Source organism: Schistocerca americana, chromosome 1 (genome assembly GCF_021461395.2).
Source record: "Schistocerca americana isolate TAMUIC-IGC-003095 chromosome 1, iqSchAmer2.1, whole genome shotgun sequence".
Taxonomy (NCBI): domain Eukaryota; kingdom Metazoa; phylum Arthropoda; class Insecta; order Orthoptera; family Acrididae; genus Schistocerca; species Schistocerca americana.
The window spans coordinates 237,925,665-237,938,323 of record NC_060119.1 but is presented as its reverse complement, the minus strand read 5'-3'; the positions used below and the strand labels follow the sequence as shown (position 1 = coordinate 237,938,323).

Sequence of the window (12,659 nt, the reverse complement as noted above, 5' to 3'; positions counted from 1 at the left end):
CTAGCACACGGCCTATTACCATTAGAAACCAATGTTTATAATTAGCACAGAATTTATATTTGTTTATGAGTCAACAATAGAATTTAAGTTACGAAGCAATTACTGATTTCACCCTATAATGAAAGATACTAACTAGGCATAGTCAAAATAAATTAGGAAATTGATGACATACGCAAAACTAGATCTGGTGTTATATTCTTTACAATTGAGTACCAACCTTTTCCTTTTATGAAAATGCAGATTATACTCGCATATATTAATGGTAATTAGTCAGACATGAAAAAATGAATTTTAAGGAGGCAGATGGGAAAAAAAAGAGGGGAAGTAAAAATATCCCAGCTTGCTTCGTCACAGGTACAGAAGTACCTTCTGCCTTCGGGTAGAACAGTGACTCTGCCACTGGGATGGCTGACATGATCAGCTCAATGGATAGTGTAATTTTCAGTTGTGAAGCATTCTTCAGGTTTTGTGTGAGTTTCCATCAGAGACGCAATATCAGTGGCGAGACAGTCTAGGAAATCTTGAAGAGAGGTATTCTTGTCTTTTATGCCACTGGCATTCCAGTTTAGAATTTTGAGTTCCCAGGGACTAGCGGATCTATCAGAGGAGATTAATGTCATGAATCCCTCTGCCAGGAATATTATTTTGAATTTGCCTTTAGATGCAGCTTTCACCATTGCAGTGGTGTCCTTAAATGTGCTGATGGTGCTACTCAGGTTTATTCCTGCAAACATTTGACATAATTTGTGCATCTTGTCTACTGTGCCGGAGATTGCATGTGGCTGAGGGTCAGCAAACAACTGCAGCTGAGGCCCTGGGAGGGTAGCCTCTTCATTCTATGGTGAGAAGGGTGGCTATTGTGGTGGGATAGTGTGAGCCCAAATGGATGATGGTCAGGGTGAAATGTGAACAGTATAGCGAACTCATGTGGGCCAAGCACAGTTGCTCTCCAGCGGTCACAGAAGAACCGCTGGAACTAGCAGTGCTAGCAGCCAGTGCTGTGACCACAGTAGCAGACCGCAGCAGATGGCTCGCCATCAATTTTATTTGGGTTGGGCAACGGCTGGGTCTCATTGCACAAGGCACACTTCATCAAAATTCCTCGACTCTTTTTACATTTTTACATATGCTGGACAATTGTCCTCCAGCAGAGTCGATGCACTTGGGAGTGTGGTAGCTGTGCTGGGCACCATGATGACCTTGTTGTCAATGGGACGTTAATCTCTTATTTTCCTTCCTTAGAAATTGTAGGATCTTAATTGTTTGGTCACAGTTTCATGCAAAACACACTGATAAATCTGAGAAAAGCTGTCAGACTGTTGAGATCATGTGAACTGTCAGTTTTCACCCTTTTTTTTTAGGCTACAGGCAGGTTGCTAGATGGATACTTTCACATCATAATGAATATTTGACCTTCCACTCTTAAACAAATCACACTATCGATGCCCATTTTCACTTATCGCATATGATCAGAGAACAGCACAAATTTTGCATTGGGGGCCACAACAGCTCTGAGAGTTTTGCCACTGAAAATGACCTATGGACATGATTTCACACTTGGTGGGGCTTCCAAATGTGATTTATATTGAACATCTCCTAATTTGTATGCAAAGCGACATGCCTTTCCCACTGTCGCAACACAAAGCATTTTGACGTACTATGTGAGTCAATGTAGTGACTGTTATGTTCCTCTTTCTGCTTCACACATGCTATAAAAATAGATGTTTATTTCTAAGTACCCCTTGTTCATTGCCTTTACTTGTGGCATATCTGATTTGACTTTGACACCATAATTACTCTACATCCACCAGCCATTTTATCACATTTTATAATCCCCACCGCATGTATGCCACTGCCCCCTCCCGCGCCACCCTTACACTATATCACCTACTCACTAAATAGTCTCAAAGGCACTGCCATCCAGTTGCTAGATCTATTCTTTATGAGACTAAGATTAGCCTTGTAAGGTATTCTCCATTTAAAGCGAACAGGTCAGATGATAGGGAGCAATCTTCTTGTATATCTCTTAATCTGATTGATGATGAATATTTCTCACTTATGTTGTTACAAATTTCTTTGAAAACTGCTGTCAGCTTCTTGAACAAGTCAATCCAATCCTGTTGAATGATTTCTGACACAAATTTGTTCTCAGGCTGTTAATGCTGTCACCATTCTAGTTACAAATCAGGTTCTACTCACTTTCCTAAAATGAAAATAGTGGTATCCAAGTACTGGCTGTATCTTATGTTTCAGCTATCTGCTAAAAAACGTATTATATTTTTCCTGAATGAAAAATTAGATAAGTGAGTACTGTATTTCCTAACAATTTTCTCTTCCCACTCCCCCTCCCACTTTTTCAGAGCAGTTATTGTTGTATCAAGCAGTGCTTTGTGTCATTCTTTAGTTTTGTGACTCCTGCTGACAATATCAGTTGTGACAAACTGCCTATTGACTTCTGTCTCGGGTTCTTCGGCTGACGTTCATCTAATGAACGTCGGCTGAAGAACCCGAGACAGAAGCCAATAGGCAGTTTGTCCATAAGTGGCCACGAAAGCCTGAACAATTTTGTAATATCAGTTGTCTTCTTCATTCCATATCCTTCAACTGATCGTTTTCAGTGTCCATTCCTATCATGTTCTTTAGGCTACACTTAAGCATATCATTCAGAGCCCTTTCTCCTTTTCAGACACTAAATACAGTGCTTCTGCTGCAACATCTTATAATCTATTCTCTCATTGTTGAGTTTTCCATATAGTTCTTCCTAATGTAAAGAGAATTTCTTCAAATTCTATCAATTTCCAATTACAATTTGCTATTCCAAAGCAATGTGACAGCTTTGTTTTGTTTCCATTCCAGTTTTCCCCCTTCTTCTGAAACATTGCATCTCTCTGATTGTGTGTCCAACATCTTGCACTTCAAACTTTCCCGATTTTAATATTTTTGGCTTTTGTGTTTACACCTGGCAGGTTTGGTTAGGAAGGGGGTTATAGCTACCTCTAGACTGTCAATAATATTGATCAATTAAGCAATGGAAAATCCAGGATGGAATGTAACAATACGAGAAAAGGAAAGTTGCAACCATATAGCGGAGATACTGAGTCACAATAGGCACAATAAAAAGATTCACACAATCATAGCTTTCGGCCATTAAGGCCTTTGTCAGCAATAGACACACATACACTACTGCTGACAAAGGCCTTAATGGCCGAAAGCTATGATTGTGTGAATCTTTTTATTGTGCCTATCACGGCCCAGCATCTCCACTATATGGTGAGTAGCAACTTTCCTTTTCTTGTAATAATACTTCATACTGATATTGACAGATCTACTGAAATTAGATTTTTGTTGCAAAAACTGGTTCTACTGTGTAGTCTCTGGCTAATTTTGTATATATTTTTCCAGTGCAGTCCCACACAGGTGAGTGCAAAACTATTTATTTTGCGTGATTTTTTTTGTGCTGTGTAAACTGAATTGTGGAAGTGTCCTCAAAATCTTTGTAACACATGTTCATTTTAGAATTACTAGACTTCTGTAGGGGTTTGCTAGCTGTGTATGGTGTGTAAATGAGTATAATAACAAACAAAATAAAAACAAGCAATACTATGAGGAAAATTATCTGGAAACAAATAAGCAACTATCAGTAAAGAAGTTAAATTCATTGGGGACTAATTATGGTAAGTGCAAAAAAAAGAACAACTTGAGTTGATGGGCTACTCGTGTCCAACCAACACTTTGGTACTTGTCATGAACTTTTGCAAGACCACGTAATCCCTTCTAATTCAAGTATAACCAAAATTTGAGCTTTAAAAACATATACAAACCTTTCCTTGCCTTATGTAATATTTCAAGCTTTCTGTAATAACTATGCAGTTTCCCATCACAGTTGGGCTTGACTGAGGTGACGTTTAAGTGCAAAGTTTAGTTTTAAAAATAATGTATAGTGATTGAGAGATGCTGAGTTGACTTGAGAATGAGGATCTTTTTTAAGTATCAATGTAACCATTTACAAAAGTACATTAAATTAGTGAGTTCCATATTTGGAAAGTTGATATAGTCATTTGGGCTGCTTATCCCCAAGTCTCTCAGTAAATTTTATGGTCAGTGCTCCTCTCTTCTTATACCACTCTTTCATCCGTTTGCTTCCTCTTTTTCTTTCCATGAGTGCAAAGGCAACCCAGGGGCCAAATAACAGCTTGTGTGCATCATGTTTCCCCTCTGAAATTCAACATGAAGTTTGCACAATTTCACACCACTGTCTAGAACCAACTGTCAGTGGATGTACAAGATTATTTACAACCTAGGGACCTCATGATAACCAGGAGAAACAATCTTACCAGAGAACTAAGTGGGGTAGTAATCCATAATCTTTCACTTAAAGCAGAAACTAACTATTTATGATTATCTACTATACTCAATACTCACACACATCTGTTAGGGTACACCCAAAGACATTAAGCTTGTACTTAAGTTGGAAGCACCATTTATTCTTCAGTATTATTTTAGGAGCTTGAGCGTCCTTAGATGTATATTCAGTTCGCAAATGTGCCCTAAGCACATACACCCTAAACTTATAAATGCTTACTTTATCAAACATATTGTTAAAGATTCCCATTTCCTCTATCTCATACTTTGAAATCCTAGTTAAATTACAGCATATGTACCAAAAGGCTGATTACCATGCTTAAATTCTACATTAAACATGTTATCGTTGTGTGGCCCACTTTGCCTACGTTTCCATGTTTGTCTCCTAAGCAGATGACATCATAGTCTCATCCTCCGACGAAGTTCCAACATCCACACATGACATTATGCCACTCTCCAGCAACATATCCATGCTCTCCATCTTCACAAACAAACAAACAGTGGCTAATGGTGACGGTTCACGTGAACAGTATTCAAAGAACTTAATAATGCCTCATCGCCTATATACATTTCACTTCATACACTATCGCAAGGCAGCAATGCTTGATTGTTAGGCTGAGTTTATTCTTTATGTTTAAAGTCACCAGCTTATCTTTAACAATACGCTTCAAAATATAAGCATACTGCTTCCATCTGTTCCAGTCAAATTCTTTGAACAGTGTAACGTTACGCAATCTGGAGTTATCAGTCCTGCATGATACTGGACTGTGTGTTGCCCGTTGATCCGTGTGAGCTGTTTCAGTTCAAATCCAATATCCGTTTCAACATTCTTAAAGCGCATATCATTTGCTCTGCTGCAGAACACCTGCTACTGACACTGCAGTGTAGGTTTCTTCACAATCCTTGCTGTACCAAGATCATGGAGCAGATGCATGCATAGATGGTCCCTAAAGCTAGAGTACATAGACCACATTTCCGCACAAACCAGTTTATAAATTTTCATTGAGTATGTTGGTGTAAACAGAACTGAGAATTATGTAATGTTCAGTAATGTCAGAGGTTAATATTTGATTAACACCAATGTTATTAAACCTTTCCCAGACAAATGATTATTTTCTATAACTTGTTATTTCATCTGTTCTACACAAAGTAATTTGTCATACAGTTTGATTACTTTTTTATGAATGTTGTTTAAAGTTGCACTGTAAAGAAAGCAAAAGCAAGGTGAAACTGGTATTGAGTTGGGGGCTTTGTAAGCATGCAATGTGTATCGGTAAAAGTACATTTGGCCCTGATAATTTGCTTTGCTTCCAGTGATGTATTTTTATATCAGTAAGTGTTACAGTATATTTTGTATGGAATAAAATTTGCTTTTAGCTTCGGCTCTCATGCACTGGAGATATATCATGATAAACTGCTGATTTTACTCCAGAAGTTATTTTGCCTCCTGCCTTCATTAATATGTAGATTGGATGCATTGAGCAATGAACAGCTTGCTAAACGTGCTTCAAAGCCAGTTTTGGTTCAGTGAAATATTCTATTTGCATATTAATTCAAGTAATATTCCAGCTAATTTGAAACCTTATTTTAGTCATTTTTTATAATTATTTTACATAACTTTCTTCTGTTATATAAACTTCTGATTATCTTTGTACAGCTTCTGTTTAACGAGATAGAGAACATACAGAGAGTTGCTGCAGGAGTCCTCTGCGAACTAGCAGCAGACAAAGAAGGAGCAGAAATGATTGAACAAGAAGGTGCCACAGCTCCCCTTACAGAATTATTGCATTCAAGGAATGAAGGAGTTGGTGAGTTATTTATTTGTTGCTGAATGTGTAATGATCTCTCATAATGAGCAACTGTTGTTCACTGAATGAGGTAATATGGTGATAAGGCAGTGGACTCACATTTGGGAGGATGTTGGTTCAAATCCATGCCTGGCCGTGTAGAATTAGGTTTTCTGTGGTTCCCCTAACTTGCTCAAGGCAAGTGCAAGGAGGTTTCCTTTGAAAATACAGTTTTCCCCCCTCTCATCCTCTCGTGTAGGGCAATGATGCATGTTTTGTCACACAATACCTCAAACAGTAAGAAGCCTGGAACTGGAAATGATAAGGTGCTGGGTGAATATATCAATATTATGAAAAAGATATTTGCTACTCACCATATAGCGGAGAGCCTGAGTAGCAGATAGGCACAGCAAAATGCTTCACGAAATGAGTCCAACAAGGCCTTTGTACAGGGGAAAAAAACCACACACACACACAGTCTCTGGCACTGAAGCCAAACATTTTATGTCTTTTTTATTTTCACCTTTTAGAAGAATGTATTGTTAAAATGTGACCACACACACACACACACACACACACACACACACACACACACACACACACACTCCGCCATAGTCTCTGGCACTGAAGCCAACATTTTGTGTCTTTTTTTTTTTTTTTTTTTTTTTTTTTTTTTTTTTTTTTTTTTTTTTTTTTTTTTTTTTAATTTTCAACTTTTAGAAGAGTGTATTGTTAAAATATGACAACACTTAAGATCTAGCCGCAGAGGCAATCGAAAGACTATTAACAAAAAATTAGAATAATATTTTAGAATCACACGTAAGAAGAATTTGAAAAATCCAGAAAATATTTACTCAGACAAAATTTAATTTGTGTAATTGGTTAGAAAATGAATGTTTGAAATGATGCTTAACAAAAGAGCAAAAAAATACACATTGTTTGACAGTTCTTAAACAGAATTACAAGGAGTTGGAAATGAATACGTTAACCAACATAATGTTATTGGCTTGAGCTGAGCTCACACATCACACAGTTGCTTGGTTCAGCTCAGACTGTGAAACAAATACAGAATACACATTAAAATTACATAACAGAAGTAAATTGTAGATCACACACTGGTCTTTGGCCTTGACATAATAAACTGGAAACAAAGGTACTGTGCCCGTTTATCCAATACAAGCTTTAAGATAGCCAGACAATTGAAAATACAAATCTTATGAATCAATTTGAATACTAGGATGGTCAGAATAAAACGCACATAAAATCTTAGAGAATAAATGCAGGAGTGTTTTAAATACAAGAGATTTTTCATTAAAAGTCTGAACAGTTGAGCATTCAAATAAGACATTGTAACAATTCAGTGTCTGTACATAATCAGGTAATATTGGAACTAGAACTGGCCAAAATGTGAGCCCTGTTCCAATTGTCTTATGAATAATTTGGGCATATTCTAGTTACCAAGGATGCTGATCCACATCAAAAACACAGGCAAAATAACGGCCACTAGCAAAAGCTACACAAAGCTATAGGCATGAATCTAAAACAGATTTCAGAGACAAAGCCTCAGCAAAGAGCAGGGGTTTTCATGAGTTACATCCAGCACTTAATCACATGCAAAACGAGGGGCTTACCCTGTATTTGTACAGCAAAAATAGGTGAAATAAGGAATGCTGGTAAGACCACATCCACCAACCATAGCAGCAGAAATGGGAATTGCGCCAGCTCAGAAAGCACAAGTGACAATCACAAAGGTTGAGGGAAGCCCTGAGTTTTGAAGTGGTGCAGGCAAACTCTTCACAGTAAATGATCACCAATCACTACACATCAAGCAGATCTCAGCCTCCAGCAACCAAATCCCTGTTAGCATTCAGAACACCCAGCAAGGCAAGACCCTGCAGAGAGCTATGCTTGCCATTAAAATCCTTCAAAGAGCCGCAAGACTGTCCCCTAGCGAGAACCAGGAAATACATCGCTAAGAAATGAATGTCAAAGAAGTTCAATGTGCAGCCAGAATTGCTACAAGTGCATGTGCAACTCAATACCATCCTGTTCATTAGTTGCTTGTAATGAATTGAGGTGGTTTTACCCATTTTCTTTATTGTGTGTACTTTTTGGTGTGCAGGCCCTACAGAAGAAGATTCTGTTTGATGTAACATTCCCTCTGTTACTTTTGTTGCATTTTGGAAACTTCACTTTCTGTTGTTCGTTCAGTGGAAAAGGAATATTTCATACTGCTGTATGGAGTGGACTGATCTTTTTTGGAAACAGGATGAACTTGTCCATATTTGTTAAATTGTAATGTGCCTATTCAGTATTAGTGACAATGCTATATCGCTCCACCTCCATTTATTGAGCCAGTCCCAATTAATTAATTCATACAATTTCATGATGTAGTGCATTAACGTTTACCTAAAAGACAGATTTTGGTTCAGACGTTAATGGCTGTAATTGACAACAGGTAACTGCAGATCATAAACTATATTAAGACACAAAGGAATTACAGAATTGGATGTAAGCAGGCATTGATTGAAATCAGTGGGTAAAATTGAAAATTTTGTACTGAACTTTGATTCGAAGCCGGGTCTCCTGCTTACTAGGCAGATGCTCCAACAGCTAAGCCACCCAGACACAGTAGTCATTGCAACTGCACGAACTACTCTAGCACACCTCTCGTCAGACCCAAATTCTCAAGTTATCGCCACACTGGCAATGTAGTGTCCCTTGGCCAATATCCTCATTACTCGCACATTTCAACAGACATTTCTGAAAGAACAGGCACTACATATATACATTAAAACATTGTTTCTTGTTGCAATTGTTCTTTCTCCAAAATTTTCAAACTGAATTTATTCTTACAAGTAGTTCAGGAATATTTTGAAAGCGGCATCTCGACGCGCGCGCGCCAACACACACACACACACACACACACAACACACACACACACACTTCATGGCTCAATATACCATTGGACAAAAGAATAAGCTTAAGAAAGGTGCCAAAGGGGGGGGGGGGGAGTTAACTGTAACTTGTGATGGTAAATGCTCCATAGCTTTAAATATAAATAAAGTAATTTACAATTGATATATTACCCATGTTGTATGGACCCTGACTTCAGTATTTGGAGTTCTACTTCACTTCTTTTGGGTAATTGATTTCCTTTCAGTGCAAATTATGAGGTTGAGTAACTGTATTGTAGTATGTCCACTACAAATGGGCTAAAACAATATGTTGTATTGTACATTATATTCGCTTCCTGTGTTGTTGATTAACTGGTGTTAAATTTGCTCTCACTAAGTAGTGTTTTTAGTACCATGTATCATAAGAATGTACCCGTGGATATCTAACTCCATATGATAAACTTAAGCTTTGGAGTTCTCAAGAGTATGTACAGTAGTTATGAAAGCTTGTATCTTATATTCTTTTTTTATTAAGTTAGTAATATTTGTTGTTTCTGTTAGCAACCTATGCCGCAGCTGTTCTATTCCGAATGTCTGAAGACAAACCACAAGATTACAAAAAACGACTGTCAATGGAGTTAACAAACTCTCTGTTCAGAGAGGAACAAATTATGTGGAATGGAGGTGACATACCAATAGGACCAGATTTGCAGGTATGACTTTTGGTTTTATTAATCTGCATTGTATCAGACTTAGCCTTTGTCAAGGTTGCGTTTTATTGCTGTTGCAGACACGTACTACTAGAATGTAGCATTTTTGTCAGTTCAGATAGCAGTTTTGAAGAATATAGGTGAAAGTATAAAAAATTTAACACCAGTTTTGTTGTGTTGTTACATGTTGTGGCAAAGTTGTGAAGAAATCTAAAATTGATGAAGTCTTCATGGTTTTGCCAAGAAAGCCTGCACTCCCATATAGATCTGAGATTAATAAGAGTTAATAGATAATGCAATGTTTAACTAAAAGTGGCTTCATACTTTATTAATGAATTTAATAAGCTTTGCTGAGACATAATCTGTGAAAACTCAACTAGTCGTAGTTTGTAGTCCAAATACTGTGTAACAAATTGTAACATAGTAGAAAGAATATTTTTGTCATTAGGATAATTTGTATTAGAATGAAAAATACTATGATGAAAAGTGGTTTAAATGAATTACATTACATGAGCAACTGTGATGCAGTATTGTGAGTCTTGTGCTAGAACAAATGATCATTTTAGCAGGCACTAAAATCTTTGATATTGTGTGAGAATCCACACTAATCAAGGTTGTGAAGTATAAAATAACATCAAGAACAGAGACAGTAACAAATAGTGTGCACTATGAAACATGGAGCAGTGCTGGTAATAACACGAAAGAAGAGATTTAAACAGATATGAGACAGTGACCATCAACATTTTATGGCTTCTCACCTATTTGTGTATAACCTTTAATAATATTCATTTTCCCCTCTACCTCTCCTCTACCTCTCCTCCACCTCTCCTCCCATCCTCTACCTCTCCTCCCATCCTCTACCTCTCCTCCCATCCTCTACTTCTCCTCCACCTCTCCTTCCGCCCTCCACCTCTCCTCCCGCCCTCCACCTCTCCTCCTGCCCTCCACCTCTCCTCCCGCCCTCCACCTCTCCTCCCGCCCTCCACCTCTCGTCCCGCCCTCCACCTCTCCTTACTCCTTCCCCACCTCCCACATCACTTCTCATATATTATCTCTCTGTGTGCATAGTTTCTCATGACATTATGTAGCATTTGACTAGTAGTAACGAGAATCAATGTACTATACATATTCTATCACTACTTGGCCCGTATATGCACGGGTGACAATTGCTACACATCGGATGCTACATCACTACATGTATGGGTATGCTTTTTATCCGTTTCTGGTGCCACACAGGTTTTTGCTTTTGCTTTTCTAACACTATCTTGAATGAGTTAAATGCACTGTACATCTGACACATGGTGTTGAAAAATATGTTGTGGAGTAAGAGCTTGATTCATTTATAAAAGGTTTGTACCAATTGTGTTACAAAAACAGCATTCATGAAGTTTTAGTTATAAGGATGGTGACTTTCACAGACTGTCAAAATGATTAATCTAATTTGCAACTATTGTTGAAGGGGGGGGGGGGGGGGGGGGGTGGGGGGGGGGATAAGTAATTGTGTGAAGAGTCTTGTCCTGAAATTGATCCGATTATGCTTTCTACTTGAAACCAATTTTTTGTCCCTATTTGTGCCTGTTGTTGCAGATTAACCTTGTGGTTGAAATAACATATTTCATCACTAATAGTGAAATAAATTTTTTAAGAAGTTGTATTGCCAAGCTCATTTCTCTTTCTTCGTCTCCTAAAAGGCTTTCCACTTGCTGCAGGTGCTGTAATTGTCAACTTCACATACACTAGTAATTTTTGAAAGAGAATTCCTTTGATATTTTTTCTTACTCTCCACTCTCTCCCTCCAGAGCAGGTGCCTAACACTTTCAAATAATCTGCAGTACTAAAGTTCTGTTCAAATCCGGCACTCTTCATATATTGTTGTAAAGAGTAGTGTGTCTTATTTGTAGAAATAGAGAAACAGAAAATAAACTAACATATTTTTGAAACACTTAAAACAATAATGTGAAAGCCTTTTTCTTATGCTTGGAGAAGAAACAAGTTTTGACAGCTGTAATTTGTTGCTGCCTGCTGAATGTCGCCTTTGAGCAAGCAATGATGGCTATTTTATAAATCATTAAACTCCTTTTTTCTTAAAGAATGTTAATCAACATTGCTACTAAAAGACATGAAAGAACCATTCATTGCTGCTGAAGTAGTTGAAAGAACAGTTTTGTAGCTGCCTGTTTTTCCAATTAAATAAACACCAAACGGAGTGTAATATTTTTTGTTTTAATTTGCTTTATTTTCTAACAACTGAAAATGAGTTGTAAGCCACAAAAAGGAAGAAAATACAAGAACATGTTTTTACTCAAGTTCTTCAGTCAAGGTGCCACTGACATTTAATGAGGGGAAATTAGCTATAAATGAAAAATGGGAAGTATATTAACACAATGAAGTAATTGTTTTAGGTGGCATTACAAAAGACGCTATTGTGTAAAATATATATGTATTGTGTTTGTTGTAGCAATAAAGGTATTTTCCACGAGTGATGATATTAGTGTTATAAGGCACCCTTACTTGGTTAAAGTTTACAAAAATTTCCATGTAATGTCATTTCAGTTATTCATTGTACTCCCCCCCCCCCCCCCCCCCCCTCTTATAGCTCCTAACACATTATTGATTTGTTGCCAGTCTCAACTACAAACTGGTATAATAATTAGTGTTTCAACTGTGAATCTCTTTTCTCCACTTACGGTTTCAGGTAGTAGTGAAAAGGACATTGATATAAAGTAACATTTATTGGAATTGTTTGGCAGCTTAAATTGTGCCCCAGTGGTACTGATCTTTTCTGCTGTTTAGAATCTTCATGTCTTAACAATGTGTGCTGTGTGATAATGTTAGTATTTTGTATTTTCTAAGAAACTCAGAGGTTACCAGTTTTAGATTGTTAATACTGAAAACATCTACAG

General features: G+C 37.5%; 1 protein-coding gene across 2 annotated transcripts in view; it reads left to right on the top strand.

The window, feature by feature from the left end:
* Positions 1 to 12,659, top strand: part of LOC124623335 (armadillo segment polarity protein) — an 81,288-nt gene that overhangs the window by 56,956 nt on the left and 11,673 nt on the right. For both annotated transcript variants that reach the window (XM_047149032.1, XM_047149041.1), the window contains exons 11-12: positions 6,020 to 6,170; positions 9,608 to 9,759. In XM_047149032.1, the coding sequence (XP_047004988.1) occupies positions 6,020 to 6,170; positions 9,608 to 9,759 (303 nt within the window). The remainder of the gene's footprint in view (positions 1 to 6,019; positions 6,171 to 9,607; positions 9,760 to 12,659) is intronic.